General features: G+C 37.6%; 1 protein-coding gene across 1 annotated transcript in view; it reads left to right on the top strand.

Moving 5' to 3' along the window:
* LOC106084983 (mucin-12) overlaps positions 1-22,873 on the top strand; it is a 357,036-nt gene that overhangs the window by 311,628 nt on the left and 22,535 nt on the right. Inside the window, 1 exon segment of the mRNA XM_059367199.1 lies at positions 20,082-20,649. Coding sequence (XP_059223182.1) covers positions 20,082-20,649 — 568 coding nt within the window.

The raw sequence follows: 22,873 nt of genomic DNA, 5'->3' as shown, positions 1-22,873 counted from the left end.
GTGTGTCAACAAGTAGTTCCAGTGCTTCCTCCATACATTCTCTGATTTCTGAGTGTATTCTACCGTTATAGGTTTCGAAGATGGGATCTTGCGTAGCCTAGAAATTGAAAATTTTAAATTGGCTAAATCTCCTAAACTGTGCGTCCTAGAGGGTAATGGGCCTTTATTCGTGACTCCACCGAAAAATTCCAAATTTCATTAAAAATCCAATAAAAATCGAATTTTCAATTGAAAATTTTAAATTTGCTTAAACTATGCTTCTTAGAGGGAAGTGAGCCTTAATTCGTGACTCCATTGAAAAATTCAAAATTTCGTTAACATTCCAATGACAATCGAATTTTTAGTTCAAAATTTTAAATTGTCTGCATCTTCTAGACTATGCGTCAAAGAGGGAAATAGGCCTTAATTCGTGAATCCATTAAAAATTCAAAATTTTATTTCATTGCATCAATCCACACAGAATTTGTTCTAAGCCATTTTCAGCTCGCCCATGTATTTTCTTAGCTAAGCCTTACAGTCGTATGGTGCCCTCGTGGCCAGAGGCCAGAGAACGGGCGTCAATAAACTTGGTTAACCCGAAGCCTTTCGGGTCGACGCAGTCCGAGTTAAGGGCATGGGCTGCAAACTCACATGTTACACTGTGGAACAGCAAACCGGTCGGCAGGATGGCGAAAATCATATGACTTGATCCGGATCGTGAGAGGACGAGGCTATTACTATTGGGTTGCCCAAAAAGTAATTGCGGATTTTTCATATAGTCGGCGTAGACAAATTTTTTCACAGCTTGTGACTCTGTAATTGCATTCTTTCTTCTGTCAGTTATCAGCTATCAGTCAGTTATCAGTTAACAATAAAAGGAAGTAAGAAGGAGGTCAATATAGCTTTTGGTGTCATAACGGGACACATAAGACTCCGAGCTCACTTATGCACAATCGGTGCGGCAAGTGATGGCATGTAAGATGGGTAAGATTGCCTGGCTTTCTCGGCTAAAAGACACCAGTACTTATGTGGAGACACAGTACCAGACACGAACCCACTTAGGGGAGTGGTATGGAAAGCAATTAAGGATTTTGTAAGTAGCACGGAATTCCTAACTTAAAATTTTCATTCTCGAGGTTACTTTCTATACCCTCCACCATAGAATGGGGGTTTACTAATTTCGTCATTCTGTTTGTAACTACTCGAAATAGGTATCTGAGACCCCATAAAGTATATATATTCTTGATCGTCGTGACATTTTATGTCGATCTAGCCATGTCCGTCTGTCTGTCCGTCCGTCTGTCTGTCTGTCGAAAGCACGCGAACTTTCGAAGGAGTAAAGCCAGCGGCTTGAAATTTTGCCCAAATACTTCTTGTTAGTGTAGGTCGGTTGGTATTGTAAATGGACCATATAGGTCCATGTTTTGATATAGCTGCCATATAAACCGATCTTGGGTCGTGACTTCTTGAGCCTCTAGAGGGCGTAATTCTTATCCGATTTGATTGAAATTTTGCACCAAGTATTTTGTTATGATATCCAACAACTGTGTTAAGAATGGTTCAAGTCGGTCATTACCTGATATAGCTGCCATATAAACCGATCTTGGGTCTTGACTTCTTGAGCCTCTAGAGTGCGCAATTCTTTTTCGATTGGAATGAAATTTTGCACGACGTGTTTTGTTATGATATTCAACAACTGTGCCAAGTTTGGTTCAAATCGGTTCATAACCTGATATAGCTGCCATATAAACCCATCGTGGGTCTTGACTTCTTGAGCCTCTAGAGGTCGCAATTATTGTCCGATTAGACTGAAATTTTGCACATAGTGTTTTGATGTCACTTCCAACAACTGTGCTGAGTATGGTTGAAATCGGTTCATAACCTGATATAACTGTCATGTAAACCGATCTTGGGTCTTGACTTCTTGAGCCTCTAGAGGGCGCAATTCTCGTCCGGTTTGACTGATATTTTGCACGAAGTATTTTGTTATGATATCCAACAACTGTGTTAAGAATGGTTCAAGTCGGTCATTACCTGATATAGCTGCCATATAAACCGATCTTGGGTCTTGACTTCTTGCGCCTCTAGAGGGCACAATTCTCGTTCGATTTGACTGAAATTTTGCACATAGTGTTTTGATATCACTTCCAACAACTGTGCGACAACAACTTCTCTTATAGGTGTAGGTCGGGTGGAATTGTAAATCAGCCAAATCGGTCCATGTTTTGATATAGCTGCCATATAAACCGATCTGGGATCTTGACTTCCGGAGCCTCTAGAGGCCGCAATTCTCATCCGATTTGGCAGAAATTTTGTACAACGGCTTCTCTCATGACCTTCAACATATGTGTTTTATATGGTCCGTATCGATCAATAGCTTGATACAGCTCTCATATAAACCGATCTCCCGATTTATCTTCTTGAGCCCCTACAAGGCGCAATTCTAATCCGAATGAACTGAAATATCGCAAAATGACTTCTACAATGTTCAGCATTCATTTATGGTCCGAATCGGACTATAACTTGATATAACTCCAATAGCATAACAGTTCTTATTCAATATTCTCTGTTTGCCTAAAAGGAGATACCGCGCATAGAATTCGACAAATGCGATCCAAAGTGGAGGTTGTATAACATTCGGCCCGGCTGAACTTATCACGCTCTTACTTGTTAGTTTTTTGAGCGTACAGCAAGCCGATTACTGGCTTAGTTGTATGTCCATAGTAGCATGGGGGGACAAATTTCCGCAACCTCTTTTCAACCTAACCTAAGCGCGCTTTCAACAGATGGACGAACGGATGGACAAGCCTAGTTGGACTTAGATGTCATGGCGAGAATATAAATACCTTATGGGGTATTGGTCACATATTTCGATGTTTTCCAAACGGAATCCTGTGGTAGGGGGTATAAAACCCTTAAAAATAGTGCTTCTTAGCAATTTAATGTAAAATTTTGTGCTTCTCCTCATACAAAAAATCAAAAGACTTAAGACACAAACCTGTAATTTACCAAATATCAACACCATTCGTTGGTTTATCGTTCACTTCCGCTTTGATGGATTTGAGATTAAAGATTTCTCATCAGGAAATGTATTTTTTTAACATTTTCCTTTCATATGTAAATTTTACTCAAAACACACTTCCTAATGGAAAAAGTGGAAAAAGAAGAAAATAATCACACTGACTGTGTGTTTAGTAACATCCTTGGTGACCAAACTATAAATTTCCTAAAGAAAAATCAAACCAGTTCATTTGTAACTCTCGCTTTTTATTTGAAGCTATCTAGTGCCAATTAATATGGACAAAACACTGGCAATAAATTATTTATTTTATAATGTCAGAGTTACAACTGAAAAACCGGGTGTTATCATGGAAACCAGGTTACATACCCTCAATGCAATAAAATGTAAAAAAAATTGGAACGAAACGTTTAAAGATACACACATTGCAAGACTTGCTGCACGCACTTCCTTTATATGAGCCAACTCCTCATTTCAGATAAAAGGCAAGCCTCTTGAATTTTAAATATAAAGTGAGGCGTAAGACTGTTATTCACCCCAAAATACCAACAAAAAATTGGAAACAAATACAGTGAATTTAATAAAGTCTTCAAGCAATGACTATCAACTTTATGCTGAAATTAAAAATAAACAAACCTTGTTGGTGTTTGCCAATCAAGTGATCTCCTCCAATCACAATAAAAAAATATATGTTTTTATTTCTATTTATTTTTAATAAACCTTGTGGTGAAAATGAAAATGACAAACATCCGCAAAACAGGGTTTCACCATATCAGCAAACTTTTTTAATTTCTTTGGTTTTCCGTTAATGTTTGTGCATTTTTTTTATTTTCTTTAATAAACAAGATATGTGTGAAATTGCGCAACTCCACAAAATTCCCCAAAAAAACGAAGAGAAAAATAAATGCAGACAATGTAAAGAAAATTCCAAGTCTCCTACCACCAAAACTAAATTGCATGGTTAGCGAAAATATTCGAAAAAAAAAACAAAATCAACCAAAATCAATGTCAACAACTTGCTTGTGGGGCACCAAGCGTATTACCTCAAATCAGTGGACAAACAATCAACGTAGCAAAAAAAATGATTTTTCGTTTGTGGCCACAAATTCAAATCAACAACAAAATTTAGCTGCATTTCAATGCAAACCAGCATAGACTGCTCTGTTACATTTGGTTTTGTAAACTCTTTGTTTTTGGTCTCTAAAATGCCTTTTTTTTTTTTCTTCATTTGAAGCGCTGCAGACAGGTTTGAGTTAATAAGTCTAGTTTAAACAGCTTTACCCCTCGAGGATTTTGTTTGAAAATAATCTCTTTTTTTCCCAGTTGCCCCCAAAAACAAGTTCAATGTAGTGTTGCATATTCCCCAAGTCCGTTGCAGCTGAAATAGCTAAAATTATAGATTTTTATGCAATTTGGTCTTAACATTAGCAACCATCAAACTAATGACATTTAAATGTTATTTTATGTTATTGTTGGCAAGTAGTAATCTTTCCATCGAAGTAAAATGCTAAACTTGCATGTGAAGAGTTTGGTGTTGTGAATAACATTTTACCAAGAAGATGAAGAAGCTTGCATTTCACATTTGGCATTTGCGGAAAGATATCTAGTATGTATTAGTGGCAATAAAATTCAAGCTTGCAAAATTGTTAGCTGGGAAATGTTGATAGCTTGGAAATATTGAGTGTAGTAGCTGGTTAAAACCTAAACAAATTGTAAACACAAATATTCATTGATTCAATGTATCAATAAGAAATTAACACTATTAGTCTCATGTGCTTATGACCTTTCGAACTATTCAGCATGACTGTATAGCGCTACGAAAAGTTGCTGTTTAGGTAAATTTATTTTTAAGAAAAATTCAACATCATATTTGCAAATTTTTTTGATATCATCACCATTGTGTGGGGGTTGTACGAACTCAGCCATATCGTTTGTAAATACTGATCTGAGGCCATCTTAGCGCAGAGATTAGCATGTTAAATCGTTGACCACTCAGAGAGATCTGGCGTTGTTGGTCAACGGAGATGGTTGGTGCGATTTAAGCGAAATTTTTGTCTTCTAGTATCCTAAAAACAACAAGAAAAGCGTGCTAAGTTCGGCCGGGCCAAATCTTATATACCCTCCATCATGGATCGCAATTGTCGAGTTCTTTTCCCGGCATCTCTTCTTAGGCAAAAAAGGATATAAGAAAAGATTTGCTCTGCTATTAGAGCGATATCAAGATATGGTCCGGTTTGGACCACAATTAAATTATATGTTGGAGACCTGTGTAAAATGTCAACCAATTCGAATAAGAATTTTGCCCTTTGGGGGCTCAAGAAGTAAAATAGAAAGATCAATTTATATGGGAGCTGTATCGGGCTATAGACAGATTCAGACAATAATAAACACGTATGTTGATGGTCATGAGAGGATCTGTCGTACAAAATTTCATTCCAATCGGATAAGAATTGCGCACTCTAGAGGCTCAAGAAGTCAAGATCCCAGATCGGTTTATATGGCAGCTATATCAGATTATGAACCGATTTGAACCATACTTGGCACAGTTGTTGGATATCATAACAAAATACTTCGTGCAAAAATTCATTCAAATCGGATAAGAAATGCGCCCTTAAGAGGCTCAAGAAGTCAAGATCCAAGATCGGTTTATATGGCAGCTATATCAGGTTATGGACCGATTCGAACCATACTTGGCACAGTTGCTGGATTTCATAACAAAACACGTTGTGCAAAATTTCATTGCAATCGGATAAGAATTGCGCCCTTTAGAGGCTCAAGAAGTCAAGACCCAAGATCGGTTTATATGGCAGCTCCTTCGGACGGACAGACGGACGGACATGGCTAGATCGACATAGAATGCCGCGACGATCAAGAATATATATACTTTATGGGGTCTCAGACGAATATTTCAAGTAGTTACAAACAGAATGACGAAATTAGTATACCCCCATCCTATGGTGGAGGGTATAAAAATTCAAAATCATTTGTGGAAATCTTGAAACTACCATCATAGAGTGGTAGGTTATACCAACTTAGTCATAAAGTTTGTAACTCCTCTAAATATTGATCTGCGACCCCATAAATTACACGGGCTGCTATTTAAGTTTCTGGCCTATTAGTGAAAATGCAAATTTTTATCATAAAAAATGGTTTTAAAGTTATTTCAAAGTATCCCGCAACACTTTTGCATGCGCTGAAACCAATTCAGTAAGCCCTTTTTCCACTCCAATTGAGACACCTCCAAAACATGGCTATTGAACGGATCAGCAGCATCATCAGGCGATTTAAATTGTTGACGGATTTGTTTTCTTTAGTTGGGGGGGGGGGGGGGAATCGAAGATTTCATTATATGCCAAGTCAAGGCTGTACGGCCGATGACCCTTCAATTCGACGTTTTAGCTGGTGAAAAAGGCTCTGGTTTGAGCCGATGTTTGAGAGCTCACATTGTAATGGTGGACAATGATTCGTCTTCTCATGTTCGATTTTTAAACTACTCCCAAGACTTCGGACAATAAAAATGTGGTGTACCACTCATAATGGACCGTCCTACGTTGCTCAAGGGGAACAGTAGCCACTTGAAAAGTTTTGCCGAAGAAAGAGGTGACCAATTGCTTCAAAGTGCTACTTCCACGAACAACTTTGGTTGGATTTGACCCGTCTTCGAAGACCCACACGGTCGCATACTACGTTGCTCAAGGGGAGCAGTCGCCACATGAACAGTTTTGCCGAAGAAAGAGGTGACCAATTGCTTCAAAGTGCTACTTCCACGAACAATTTTCGTAGGATTCGGCCGGTCTTCGAACACCCACACGGCCGCATACATGTGGATACACAATTCAACGTCTTTTTCGGTCTAATAAACGTATTTCGAAGCACTGCCATTGTATTTTTTATACCCTCCACCATAGGATGGGGAGTATACTAATTTCGTCATTCTGTTTGTAACTCCTCGAAATATTCGTCTAAGACCCCATAAAGTAAATATATTCTTGATCGTCGCGACATTTTATGTCGATCTAGCTATGTCCGTCCGTCCGTCTGTCCGTCCGTCCGCCCGTCTGTGTGTCGAAAGCACGCTATCTTCCGAAAGAGTGAAGCTAGCCGCTTGAAATTTTGCACAAATACTTTTTATTAGTGTAGGTCGGTTGGAATTAAAAATGGGCCATATCGGTCCATGTTTTGATATAGCTGCCATATAAACCGATCTTGGGTGTTGACTTCTTGAGCCTCTAGAGTGCGCAATTCTTTTCCGATTGGGATGAAAATTGCACGACGTATTTTGTTATGATATCCAACAACTGTGCCAAGTATGGTTCAAATCGGTCCATAACCTGATATAGCTGTCATATAAACCGATCTGGGATCTTGACTTCTTGAGCCTCTAGTGGTCGCAATTATTATCCGATTTGCCTGAAATTTTGTACGACGGATTCTGTCATCACCATCAACATACGTGTTTTTTATGGATGAATCTGAATCGGTCTTTAGCCTGATACAGCTGACACATAAATCGATCTCTCTATTTACGTCTTGAGCCCCCAAAGGGCGCAATTCTTATTCGAATTGGCTGACATTTTACACAAGACTCCAACATATAATTTAATTGTGATCCGAACAGGACCTTATCTTGATATCGCTCTTATAGCAGAGCAAATTTTTTCTTTTATCCTTTTTTTGCCTAAGAAGAAATGGCGCGAAAATAACTCGACAAATCCGATCCATGATGGAAGGTATATAAGATTCGCCAACATGCTCTAACCAATTCAGTAAGCACTTTTTCCACTACGATAGAGACAAATCCTAAACATGGCTATTGAACGCTTCAGCAGCATCATCTGGCGACTTAAATCGTTGACCACTTAGAGAGATCTGGCGTTGTTGGTCAACGGAGATGGTTGGTATTCAAATCTCGGTTGGGGTGCATAAGGGGGCCGCCCCACCCCTCAAACACACCAACTATATATATAGACCAACCATGACAATATGGGACTCAAATGAATGGTATTTAAGAGAAGAAAACAAATTGTGGTGCCAAGTGTTTGGTGGATCACCCTACCCCCAAAACACCCCTAAATCGGACATATTTACCGAATATGGGACCCAATTGAAAGGTATTTGCGAGTAGAATATGAATCTGATATCCAAATGTGGAACCAAGTGTTTGGGGGACCCCCTCCCCTAAATACTCCCCAGAACTTATTCACTGAATATGGCAATATGAAGCTCAAATAAAAGGTATTTGAATCTGATATTCAAATGTGGGACCAAGTGTTTAGGGGGCCGCCCCTCCCTAAAAATACCTCCCAAAGAGGACAAATTTGCGACCATAGCAGTGTGGAGCTCAATTGAAAGATCTTTGGGAGTAAGGTACGAATCTGATATCAATTTTCGGGAAGAAGTTTCGATGGGGCCACCAACATAACACCACCTAAATAGGACGTAGTTGCTGACTATTGCAATATGGGACTCAAGTAAGGGGTATTTTATAGTTGAACACGAATCTGATATATATTTTCAGGGCCAAGTCACACTGAGTGGCCACATGGGCCAAATCGGTCTATATTATGATATAGCTGCCATATAAACCAACCTTGGGTCATGAGGTCCTCTAGAGGGTGCAATTCTCATCCGATTTGACTGAAATTTTGCACATGGTGTTTTGGTATCACTTCCAACAACTGCGCTTAGTATGGCGCAAATCGGTTCATGTATTGATATAGCTGCCATATAAACTGATCTTGGGTCTTGACTTCTGGAGCCTCTAGAGGGTGCAATTCTCGTCCGATTTGAATGAAGTTTTGCACGTAGCGTTTTGGTGTCACTTTCAACCACTTTGTAAAGTATGATACAAATCCGTTTATAATCTGGTATAGCTGTTATAAACCGATCTTGGATCTTGACTTCTTCAGCCTCTAGAGCGCCCAATTCTCATTCGATTTGCCTAAAATTTTGCATGAGGTGTTTTGGTATCACTTTCAACAACTGCGCTAAGTATGGTGCAAATCGGTACATAACCTGATATAGCTGACATATAAAGCGATCTGGGATCTTGATTTCTTGAGCCTCTAGAGGGCGCAATTCTAATCCGATTTGGAAGAAATTTTGTACAACGTCTTCTCTCATGACCTTCAACATACGTGTGTAAGATGATCTGAATCGATCAATAGTTTGATACAGCTCCCATATAAACTTTTCTCCCGGTTTTGCTTCTTGAGCCCCTACAAGGGGCGCAGTTCTTATCCGAATGAACTGAACTATTACACAATGACTTCTACAATGTTCAGCATTCATTAATGGTCCGAATCGGACTATAACCAATAGCACAACAGTTCTTATTGAATATTCTTTGTATGCCTTAAAAGATACAATGCGAATAGAACTCGACAAATGCGATGCATGGTGGAGAGTATAAATGATTCAGCCCGGCCGAACTTAGCACGCTCTTACTTGTTTTAGCTGATTTGGATAGCTGACAAAATTTTCTATATTTTTGCATCAATATGTGCTAAGATCCGATTCTTCGAGTAACAAATTCAAAAATGTCGAAAAAGCTAATTTTTGGATTTTTTTAGTCAAAAAAGGTAATTTCATTGTTTTGTCTCTAAAAGAAACATTTTAACAAAAGCTTCCAATTCAGCTCATTATACTGTAAAGAGGAGTTGAAGTAAAAGCGTTTTATTATAATTTGAAATTTTTATAACTTGTGTTGACTCAAGTAGGAGATATTATATGTAGTACAAAATTGTCGTTTTTTACGAAAAAATTGGAAAACCCTTCAAGTTCTCACAACAGAATACTTAAACCCGCAACTTGTTAACATATTTTTGTTACCCCAGGTAATACCCAAAAATTGTTTGATGTTTGAAGGTTTGGAGTCAGTGCCGATTTTGCAAGCACCCTTCCCCAGCATGGGCATTTTGGGAATTTTCATAGAAAAATGTGGCCAAAATTTTTGGCTTATTTTTTTTTAAAGATGTCTATCCACAATCTATTGAAAAATTAGAGCAATATCAAATTTAAAGCGTAAAGAGCGAATATGTTATACGATATACTAAATTTCAGGGGTCAAGAGCGTCTGTGCCCTCTGATTAAGTTATCCCCTAACAATTTTTGTTTGCTTTACGAAATGTTCATTTGTGGATCGTTTCCAAAATTTGTTTATTTGTTGGAAAATGCTTCTCAAGCCCTGTAAAACACATGCTTTTTCAAAACAAATATCTGTAATTGTTGTGGAAATAGTTACTAAGCCTTAACATGTTGTCAGTGTCTCTGCTCTTACTCCTATGTCGCCCACAAACGTCTCAGTTTGGAAATGGGTTTTTCAACTTAACGGAGTCATTAACGCCATCGAATTTAATTCTTTTGTTTCTTTCCTTTTGAATTTCTTATGTAGAAGTTTACTAAACATTTTCTTCAAAGTCTTTTGTTTTTAAAAACATTGTTAGACTGTGATAAAAAAAAAATCACAAATATTGTCCTTTCAAATGTAAATATGTATAATAAACCATTAAATTTTCATTATGTTTCTACTTTTGTTGTCTAGCAAAGAAAAATTACTGCCAGACCAGGTATAATCCATAGCATATGTGAACATTCAGTTCTTGCAGACATTCAACTTCCTTTCATTTACGATCCTAAGACAAAGTTTACTCAACCATTTGTGCAACATAAAACCCAGCAATTGCAATATTTTCCATTCAATAACGCAAGCAGGCAATCGCTTCATTACATTAACATGCCCAACGAGTTTGTGCCTTAAGTCTTTTGTTATGTTCCTTTCCTTTTCCGTAGCAGACTAACCACACATTGAATTCCTTCATTGCTAGACATTGAGTCATACATAAAGTCAATGAATGTTGAAATTTTTTCGAAGTAATTGCAAATTAACAAGAAGCTTAAAAGATCATATTTTAAGACTTAAGACTAAATACAAACCCCTCAGACAAAGCCACGGTAGCTATGAATTTGAGTTGATTCATTAATATTTTTATGTTAATATTCAATGGCTTTTGCAAGATTGTAAATTAAGGGAAATACAAAAAAAAACCATAAGCTGCCAACGGCAGATATTAATAAATTTTATTAATTCCACGCAGTCAGCCATTGTTATGCGAGGTTTTCCGTTTATTGTTATGTTATAATTTTCACAAACAATTCAATTTGATGTCAAGTCTTGGAAAAAGACTTTTCGATTTAGTTAGTTGAAAATGTTGTTGAGTTAAGGTTTGTTTTTCAATGTCAGTGAGGTTAACATGAGGCAATTAAATGGAAAATAAATTTCAAGTTCTTGTATTCAAACCTCCAATGTCAATGGGAGTTTGCTTTTTGCTGATGCTTAAAGTGTTTTGATTCTTGTGTTTATTCATTCATTAGCAATTTAAATGGGAATATAAGACAATTATATATGACGAGCTTAAGTGCTGTAGTGATTGAAATAATAAAAAAATAAATAAATAATCAATGTTAGAAGTTTTTTTTTTTCATTTTTACTTCTTTGATCTGTAAAAACCACTTTTTGTGATGACAGTTAATGTAGCACAATGAAATGAAACTTTTTGCTCATTCGATCTTTGCTTGGAAACGCCTTATGTTGAACGTTTATACGGCTGCCACTATAGACAATTGTCCAAGTTGGGAATGAGGAAATGATGTGAATGAATTAAAGTGTTTCAATTATTGGTTGCGCACAAGGATCGTAAATTGTTTTATGACTGAGCGAGAAAAACCCAAACAGGTATTTTTAAATGAACTGCCTTTGGTTGACTTAGTTTTATTGATAGAAATGTCGGATGAAGTGTTAAAAGTTGATAATTCTAGCACTAAAGAAGCGGAGTTTAAATGACCCTAAACGCCCAGGTTTAAATGGGCGAAACATTTCGAAAACATCGAAGTTTTTATGAAATTTTCTCCAAAGAATAAATTTTTAAAAAATTCAAGTAAAAAGGCATTAGTTCAGCCGGGCCGAACTTTGGATCCCCACCACCGGGGGTATATATGTAAACCAATTTTCATTAAAATCCAATGAAAAAATTCATTATTAATGCACCCATAGCAGCTATATCCAAATATGGTCCAATTTGGACCGAATTCGACACGGACATGGAGTGGTCTAATATTGTATGTAAACCACCTTTCGTCATAATCCGATGAAAAATTCATTTTTTATGCACCCATAGCAGCTATATCCACATATGATCCAATTTGGACCAAATTCGGCACGGACATGGAGTGGTCTAATAAATACAAGTCACAAGTTCAATTTTGATTCAATATTGGTCTCCTTGGCAGCTATATCCCAATATAGGCCGATCTTAACCATAAAAGGCACGAAAGGCACGGTCGAAAAACCTTACATAAGTCGCTTTTTCAAATTTCAGCAAAATCGAACAAAAAATGCACCTTTTATGGACTCAATACCTTAAATCGAGAGATTGTTCTATATGGCAGCTAAATGCAAATCTGGACCGATCTGGGCCATCTTCAAGAAGCATATCGGGGGGTCTAACACAACTCATTGTCCTAAATTTCAGTGAAATTTGAAAAAATGGGACTTTTATGAGCCAAAGACCTTAAATCAAAAAATCAGACTATATGGCAGCTATATCCAAATCTGGTCCTATCTGGGACAAATTGAAAAAAAAAACATGTAAAAGTTCGGCCGGGCCTCCACCATGGATCGCATTTGTCGCGTTCTTTTCCCGGCATCTCTTCTTAGGCAAAAAAAAGGATATAAGAAAAGATTTGCTCTGCTATTAGAGCGATATCACGATATGGTCCGGTTCGGACAACTATTGGGTTGCCTAAAAAGTAATTGCGGATTTTTTAAAAGAAAGTAAATGCATTTTTAATAAAACTTAGAATGAACTTTAATCAAATATATTATAGTCATTTTGTTCGATAACCTTTTGCCATCTTCCTGGCAAATTTACTATTCCACGCTCATAGAACTTCTGGCCTTTATCTTCAAAAAACTGAACCAAGTGCGATTTTATAGCCTCATCATTGCCGAAAGTTTTACCATTTAAGGAGGTCTGCAAAGATCAAAATAAATGATTGTCTGATGGTGCAAGGTCAGGGCTATATGGTGGATGCATCAAAAGTTCCCAGCCAAGCTCACTCAGTTTTTGGCGAGTGACCAAAGATGTGTGCGGTCTAGCGTTGTCCTGGTGGAATATGACACCTTTACGATTGACCAATTCGGGTCGCTTCTCCTTGATGGCTGTATTCAATTTGTCCAATTGTTGACAGTAAACATCCGAATTAATCGTTTGGTTCCTTGGTTCACCATGCTTGAACCATGATCGTTTTCGACTAACGTTGTTGTAAACAATCCATTTTTCATCTCCAGTTATGATTCGTTTTAAAAACGGATCGAATTCATTGCGTTTAAGGTGCAAAACACAAGCGTTGATTCGGTTTGTTAAATGAATTTCTTTCAATGCATGTGGTACCCATATTAAAATTGACGCCAAACAAACAAATATAAACAAAATTTCGCGCACTTTTTTTCTAAAGCAAGCTAAAAGTAACAGCTGATAACTGACAGAAGAAAGAATGCAATTACAGAGTCACAAGCCGTTGAAAAAATTTGTCAACGCCGACTATATTACTACTATATTACCGACAATTACTTTTTGGGCAACCCAATATATGGGAGCTGTATCGGGCTATAGACCGATTCAGACCATAATAAACACGTATGTTGATGGTCATGTGAGAATCCGTCCTACAAAATTTCAGGCAAATCGGATAATAATTGCGACCTCTAGAGGCTCAAGAAGTCAAGACCCAAGATCGGTTTATATGGCAGCTATATCAGGTTATGAACCGATTTGAACCATACTTAACACACAAAACAAGTCGTGCAAAATTTCGTTCCAATCGGATAAGAATTGCGCACTCTAGAGGCTCAAGAAGTCAAGACCCAAGATCGTTTTATATGGCAGCTATATCAAAACATGAACCGATATGGCCCATTTACAATACCAACCGACCTACACTAATAAGAAGTATTTATGCAAAATTTCAAGGGGCTAGCTTTACTCCTTCGGAAGTTAGCGTGCTTTCGACAGACAGACGGACGGACGGACATGGCTAGATCGACATAAAATGTCACGACGATCATGAATATATATACTTTATGGGGTCTCAGACGAATATTTCGAGTAGTTGCAAACAAAATGACGAAATTAGTATACCCCCCATCCTATGGTGGAGGGTATAAAACTTTGACTTTTATGGGCCCAAAACCTCCAATCGAGTGATCGGTCTATATGACAGTTATATCCATATCTGAACCGATTTGGGCCAAATTGAAGAGGAATCTCGAAGGGCCTAACACAACTCACTGTCCTAAATTTCAGAGAAATCGGAAAAAATGCGACATTTATGGGCCCAAGACCTTAAATCGAGAGATCGGTCTATATGGCAGCTGTATCCAAATCTGGACCGATCTGGGCCAAACTAAAGAAGGAGTGGCCTAACACAACTCCCTTTCTCAATTTATAGCAAAGTCGTATAATAAATGTGGCTTTTACGGGCCAAAGACCTTAAATCGGCAGATCGGTTTATTAAGACAAGGTCCGCTATCTCTCTGAATTAAACCTGCCTATGAGCAAAAAATGAATCTGTGCAAAGTTTTAGCTCAATATCTCAATTTTTCAAGACTGTAGCGTGATTTCAACAGACAGACAGACGGACGGACATAACTTTATCGTCTTAGACGTTTACGACGATCAAGAATATATATTCTTTATAGGGTTGGAAATGGATATTTCGATGTGTTGTAAACGGAATGACAAAATGAATATACCCCCATCCTTCAGTGGTGGGTATAAAAATTAATTTGTGTTTGTTTGTTTGTTCCGTATAGACCCAAAAACGGCTTTACCGATTAACTTGAAATTTCCACGAAATGTTCTCTAAAGACAAAATTTCCGTGAAATATTCTCTAAAGACAAAATTTCCGTGAAATATTCTCTAAAGACAAAATTTCAATGAAATCTTTTTTCTCTTTCATTCAAAAGTTTACAATTTTGAATTTAATATTACCAGACAGTGCTTGCTGATATCAGCAGATAAATTTCTCTGTATGTAGCAATATGAGCAAAAAATAGTTTTTCTGTCTCTATATATTTTAAGATTAATCCCCCTAATGACTCTCCATTCAAAAATCAGACTATTTTCCAAGTCAAAAAATAAGATTTTGCAATTCATTTAAATAAAATCCAAACCATCTATCCTCTCTTTGCTGTATGCCAGAAACACTTTGCCACGATACGATTTTTAGGAACAAAAAATCCCAACACAAACAAAATTATGCTAACAAAACAAAAAGAACAAAAGCATATGACATCAACTAATGCTCAACAATATCAGTAAAGGCAAAAAACAAAAGACTTAAGACACAAGCGTGATGTTCGACATGAACATGTTGTAAAATTTTGAAGGTATAAAGAAGCTCATGACTGAAGGACAAACACGAAGTGCCATAATTAGTTTCTGAATTGAATGAAACTTGGAGTTTTTCTACATCTTGGAGTAATCAAATGATGCTGTGGTAACAACAACATAATTAATTAAATAAAGATGAATATCAAAGAAATATTATGGAGCTTTTTGTTTGCCTTGTTAAGAGAAGAAAAACATATGTATAAGGGGTTTTTGATATAAATCTTAAAAAAGGGTGTCGGTGCCAATCCATGATGAAATTAATTTTGATCAAAAAATCTCAAGCAAAAATCACAAACATTGTATTCAGCATCAACAGATGACTGACTTTGATTTTTGATTTGACTAATGATTCTTTTTGTGTGAGTCAAACAAGTACCTTTGTTCATTTTTGCTTATTTGTTGATAAAGTTATGAACAAAATATGAAAATTAACTATTGATTCACAAATTGTATGTGTTGATAGAAAATGCTAATGAAATTTGATGAAAAAGTTGTTTGAAAACGCCTCTGACAATATTATTCTTAAGCAAAACAAAACAAAAAAAAAAACATTATAACCAACCACGCCACCCACACATGTGCTTGCTTTGCTGCACAACTTAGGAAGAAAAATTAAAAAAAAAAAACCCATACGAAAAGACATTAAGACATCATTCAGAATTCTTTCAGAACTATTGGAACAAAAATTCTTACAGACAAGTAGTCCACAAATCATTCAGAATTCCTTTCGAACTGTCGGAAAAAAAATTTCAAAAAAACAACCCATATGAAAAGACTTTCAGACATCGTTCAGAATTCTTTCAGAACTGTCGGTACAAAAATTCCCTCAGAATGTCCAACAGAATTCGGAACGAACTCGGCAAGATCTTGTCAGAAGACTTCAGAATTTGTTCAGATTTGTCTGATATCAGACAATTGGTTCGCTGAGTGAAGTATGGTAAAATGGGTCTATTAATAGTTAAAGTCGGGATTTGGGGTTTGAGTATCTAAATGGCTTGATTTATACCTGAGTTAGAACGTGGAGTACACTTCCCACCGTTGCGTGCAGATACGTTAATATCGCAAAAACTAAAAAAGGATAATGAGAGTTTTTGACAAGAAAACCCCAATGAACTTTTATATTTTAAGATAAGCATTTTCTTGTATGTTTCGATAAGAATTGCGCCCTCTAGACGCTTAAAAAGTATATTCGGCAGATCGGAGCTTTGGAGTTCAAACAAAAAATTTTCTCAAAATTTAATGAAAATGAGATTTTTAGCAACTTTTTAGTGTCATGTTGCAATTGATGATTTCTATATTTTAAAAACCAGTAAAAGCGTGCTAAGTTCGGCCGGACCAAATCTATTTAATATACTCTCCACCATGGATCGCTTATGTCGATTTATTTTCCTGGCATCTCTTCTTAGGAAAAAAATGATATATGAAAAGATTTGCTCTGCTATTAGAGCGATATCAAGATATGGTCCGGTTTGGAGCACAATTAAATTATATATTGGAGTCCTGTGTAAAATATCAGCCAATTCGAATAAGAATTGCGCCCTTTGGGGGCTCAAGAAGTAAAATAGAGAGATCGATTTATATGGGAGCTGTATCGGTCCGATTCAGACCATAATAAACACTTATGTTGATGGTCATGAGAGAATCCGTCGTACAAAATTTCAGTCAAATCGGATAATGATTGCGACCTCTAGAGGCCCAAGAAGTCAAGATCCCAGATCGGTTTATATGGCAGCTATATCAGGTTATGAACCGATTTTAACCTTATTTGACACAGTTGTTGAAAGTAAAAAAAAAATACGTCATGTAAAATTTCAGCCAAATCAGATAGGAATTGCGCCCTCTAGAAGCTCAAGAAGTCAAGTCCCCAGATCTGTTTATATACGACAGCTGTATCAGGTTATGAACCGATTTGAACCATACTTGGCACAGTTGTTGGATATCACAACAAATGACTTCGTGCAAAAATTCATTCAAATCGGATAAGAATTGCGCCCTCTATAGGTTCAAGAAGTCAAGACCCAAGATCGGTTTTTATGACAGCTATATCAGGTTATGAACCGATTTGAACCATACTTGGCACCGTTGTTAGATATCATAACAAAACACGTCGTGCAAAATTTCATTCCAATCGGATAAGAATTGCGACCTCTAGAGGCTGAAATATTCAAGACCCAAGATCGGTTTATATGGCAGCTATATCAGGTTATGGATCGATTCCAACCATACTTAACACAGTTGTTGGATATCATAACAAAACACGTCGTGCAAAATTTCATTCCAATCGGATAAGAATTGCGCTTTCTAGAGGCTCAAGAAGTCAAGACCCAAGATCGGTTTATATGGCAGCTATATCAAAACATGGACCGATATGGCCCATTTACAATACCAACCGACCTACACTGATAAAAAGTATTAATGCAAAATTTCAAGTTGCTAGCTTTACTCCTTCGGAAGTTAGCGTGCTTTCGACAGACAGACGGACGGACATGGCTAGATCGACATAAAATGTCACGATGATCAAGAATATATATACTTTATAGGGTCTCAGGTGAATATTTCGAGTAGTTACAAACAGAATGATGAAATTAGTATACCCCCTTCCTATGGTGGAGGGTATAAAAATATTTGTGGCGCTAAGCCTAGTAGGCTTTTGACTATTTCAAAAGCTTTAAAATCTTCTATATGGTCATAAAACCTAACATATTTGGTGGTGTACCACTGTGGCACAGGGTATTATAACTTTTTGCGTTCGATTACAACGCTGAGAAGAAGAGCTAGTCTGACTAGATTTCAATATAGGTTCCATATATTAAAAGTTGTACGTAAACTCGATGGTGTAGGGTATCATATAGTCAGCTCCGCACAAGGTTTTTGTGCGGATGGTTAATGGTTTTTTCATTAAAAATATAGTGGCTTAGGAAAACCCTAAGGAACATTTCTTTTTGAGGTACTACGCCACGTAAAAGCTCTCTCCATGGAGGTGTCGCACTGCGGCAAGCCAACGTTGAGCTTAAAACACTTTAATCGAAAAGTACTCAATGAAATGTTAAAAATTTGCCCCTGTTCCTTAATGGAATGTTCATAGGCAAATTTGCAATTTGTTGGTTCATATACGTAGTCTGAGCCGCCTGACATTTTTAATCAAATTTCATGAAGAAAATATTTTTGTCCTCTCATGTGTAGATGAATAAATACAATTTTCCTCCTCACATAATGTCATGTTTTGGGGGGAAATCAACAGTTTGACGAAAGTACAAAATTAAAAAATTTTTAAAATTCTTGGAAGCAGGATTTCTCTTGTAAAAGTCATTTATTTCCTTGTTAAATTTCTTTCCATATTAAAAAAAAAAACTGCAGGCAGGAAATATTTATTGCAGCAATATAATAGCGGCTTAGGAAAATGTTATATATTTTTTGTTTTGTTTAACATTTTATTTTGCCAAAAGTGTCTGAAAACATACATTTTAGCCCTAATTTATAGAGAAAAACGATCCATAGGGTAATTAAGGAACTCATTTTTGCAAACATTTTATTTCAAAATTTTAAGAGTTATTAATTTTGTGTTGAGCTAAGTACATTTTTAAAAACTTATTTTTGATTTTTTCCCCATTTTGTTATTTTTATTGCTTCACAAAACAGTTAAGACATACAATGAAGATCATTAGTCTTGAAAAATTGTAAACACCAACAGCATTGATTTAATCCCAAAGACAAACAAGCCGACATACTTGCACCATAACATTCAAAAATAAATAAAACTACAAAAAACACCAAAATTTATAAAGTCTTTTATTTAAACACTCAGACAAAAAACAGCAGCTTAACAACAAATACAGTATATTACACTTTACACTTAGTAGACTTTATTTATTGCTTCAACTCGACTATATAAAGCTTAATTAAAAAAAATATATTGTTTAAATATTTTTGCTTTGTGTGGTTCATTTGTGACCTTTTTTTAGCACCTTTTATTGACTTTGATTTCGTAAAGGTAGTAACTAACGAGTAAATAATAAATATAAACAAATGTAATTAACCATAACAATTAACACTTGGTCAATGCAAGAAAAAAAAACACAAATTTCAGCACTTTTAATCTTTTATGATCTGTAGCAAAGCTAAATTTGACACGCAGCAGTGAACAACAGCAGCAAGATTGTAATCGGCGTAGTTTTGAGATTTGATTGGAGTCATCCAAGCAAGAAGCCCTTGGCAATATTTCTTCAGCAGCAACAACAACAAAAAAAAGCACGCAAAACCTTTTTTACGCAATTTTGATATCCGCAAACAGCACTTTTTTGCTACGCAGGGAAATGCTTTCGACTTTTTGGCCTTTAGACTTCTGAAAACACCTGCTGGCACATTTTAAACACTCACACACTTATGAAAAATAACACACACACACACAAAATAAATCCATTCCTACTAAAACCCTGTTTCAATCGAACTAAACTGAAAAACCCATTAAAATTCCATTGAATGACAAAAGAAAAAAATTTTAAATAAATTAATTTTTTTTATTTCTTTTTTTTTTCTATTCCCCAAAAATGTGACGATCTTTCTCTCTCTCTCCCTTAAAAATTTGTAAATCGCGCCGTTTTGAAAACTTCAAAACCGAACCGAACTGTAGCTGCGCATATCAGCAACTGGTGGCAAAAATGGTTTGCTTGTAACTCGAAGACCTGTATTGAGTGTGCGCCGACGCTTAATTACCACCACAGCAGCTCCAACATCACTCAACCCCGACTTGAATACAGCGACCGAGAGCGATAGTTATACCCAATCACCCAATACAGTCACAACTATACAGCAGCAGCAGCAGCAACCCACAACAACTACGACCTCAGCTTCCTCCACTGATGATGGTGTTGAATATACAACGACCTCTAAATATTATCGCATACGCACCCTACGGCCATCGTCATACACTTACTTGGCATCAGGGGGAACCTCTGCTGCTACTACACCAGCCACAACGCTGGCAACATTTGTCAAAGCCGGCTACAAGTCGAAAAATCAACAGAAAACTGAAAATGATTTGAGGTTGGCGCCATCGGCCACCTCAGCAACATCGGGCAACGATATTGAAGTCAAGCAGCAAACAAAAAATCCCTCAGTTTCGGCAACTTTCAGACGGAAATATCAAGCGAGACGTTTAACGACAACAACAGCATCATCAACAAATCCCGATGGTTCAGGTATGTAGAGATACATGTTGAAAAAACACACACACAAAAACAAATGTGATGGGTTGTGTAATGGGTGGGTTTTATTACATGGGGATTTAAAATGGTAACAAAGCCATTAAAGACTAATGAACAAATAAAGAATTTTTACATTCCCCTTAGGAAATCATGTTGAACATATTCGACAACCATCTTCTTTCTATTACATAAAAATTAAATTGTTGCCCTGTTTGTCTGTTCCGAATAGACTCAAAAACGGCTGAACCGATTTTCACGAAAAATTCCCTGATGGTAGAGTTTGGACCCACGGTCACAAAAGGTACTAAATTTTTTGATATCCAAAGGTGGGGCGGACCCTCCCCCATGCACCAATTTTCAAAAACGTCAGATCTCGGAAATGAGTGTACCGATTTAAGCGAAATTTGGTATGCCACCTTATGGTACTCCAAAAGCCCGACATTGATATAAAATGTTTGGGTCAAATTAAGAGTAGAGTACGAACTTTGCATACAAATTTCGCTCAAAGTGTTCGTGGGGTCTTCCAACCCCAAAAAACCCCCAACAGGACTCTTTCGGGCACTATGGGTATCAAATGAAAGGTATTTAAAAGTAGAGTACAAATCTGACATGAAAATGTATTCCTTGGTGTATGAGGGGCCTTCCCACCCCCCATAACCCCCCGCACGGACATGTTTACCGATTGGGACAATTTAGGTATCAAACGAAAGGATGTTAAGAGTAGAGAACAAACTTAGTACAAAAATTTCGCCCAAAGTGTTTTGGGGGTCCTCCACCCCTAGAAAACCCCCAACAGGACCCTTTCACCGCTTTGGGCACTATGGGTATTAAATGAAAGGTATTTAAAAGTAGAGAATTGGTCTGACATAGAAACGTATTCCTTGGTGTCTGAGGGGTACTAAATTTGGGTGCACCGATTTATGCGAAATTTTACATGCCACCTTATGGTACACCAAAACACGAAATTAGTAAACAAAATTTTTGATCAAATACTCTGGAGGGACGCCCCATCCAAAAACCCACCCGAACGGACATGTTTACTGATTGGGACAATCGGGTATCAAATGAAACTGATGTCATGTCAATCGTCCACATATGATACGATATCTATGCCGTCTGGAAGGGGTGGAATGGAGGATGGTAAAGGTGCAGGAGATATCACCCCGCCTTGGCGAACTGACTGGCGACCACACGGATAATGCGCTACCCAGCATTTTAGACCTGGATGGAGGGACGTATTGGCGATGTCGTCAAAAAGTTTGGCATTGCTGAACGTGTCGAATGCTTTCGATTGGTGCAGTGCCACAAGGATCGCCCTATCACATGGCCTGGGCTTATTGAGACACGGCAAATGTGTGCGGTGATGGCATGCACAGCAGATGTTGTGCTATGCGGTCTTCAAAATCCATGCCCATGCTCGGCGAATGGAAATTCTCCAACGATGCGCGGGAGAATTTGTGGGGGGTGTCAGTTCAGTGAAGCCGCAATTGGTGTATTCTCTTAAGCCGGCCCAATCGACTCTCTTCTGATTGGTAAACGTCCGGCGTTCAGGGGTTATGAAGTCGGGTGGTTGGTCGATCGTGGGAATTATGTAGAGGTGATCTGATCCAAAAGAAATGACGGCTTGCCAGAATACGTCACTCAGGAGATTAGGGGATGCAATGGAAATGTCTGGCGAGCTGCTGCACCTCCTCGTAATTCTAGCAAAACATGGAGCCTTCAATCTGCTCTGACAAAGCTATGCCCCGCTGGTTGTTACCTATGGGAAAATGCAATGAAGTGTGATGTGCATTAAAGTTCCCTAGAAGCAGGCGGTTATGGCCAACCAATAGGCCACTATTGTCCGGCCTATAATTTTGGCAATTAATTGAGACACAAGTACCAACCGGCGGTAAGTACATTATACACGTTGTATACGTAACTGCTATCCCCATCCCCAGGCAAGATGGGTCTATACTGCAAGGAATTGTGTACCACGAAGGCCAATATGCCACCTCCACTCCTAAAGCGATCGTTACGTAGCACATCAGCTTTGTCTCCTGAATCGCTGCGAGTTCTTCCAACTCGTAAAAGCTACTATCTTGTCAATCTTTCCTTGGAGTCCATTGCAATTCTATTGGTCCAGCAATATTGGGACTGGGGTGCTGCTGTCGCAAATATTGCCACACGGCAGAGGTCACATAGTCCGACGACGAGAACGCCACTCAGACCCCAAGGA

Source organism: Stomoxys calcitrans, chromosome 4, assembly GCF_963082655.1.
Source record: "Stomoxys calcitrans chromosome 4, idStoCalc2.1, whole genome shotgun sequence".
NCBI classification, from domain to species: Eukaryota; Metazoa; Arthropoda; class Insecta; order Diptera; family Muscidae; genus Stomoxys; species Stomoxys calcitrans.
The sequence above is the reverse complement of the archived record's forward strand: the minus strand, read 5'-3'. Positions and strand labels throughout refer to the sequence as shown.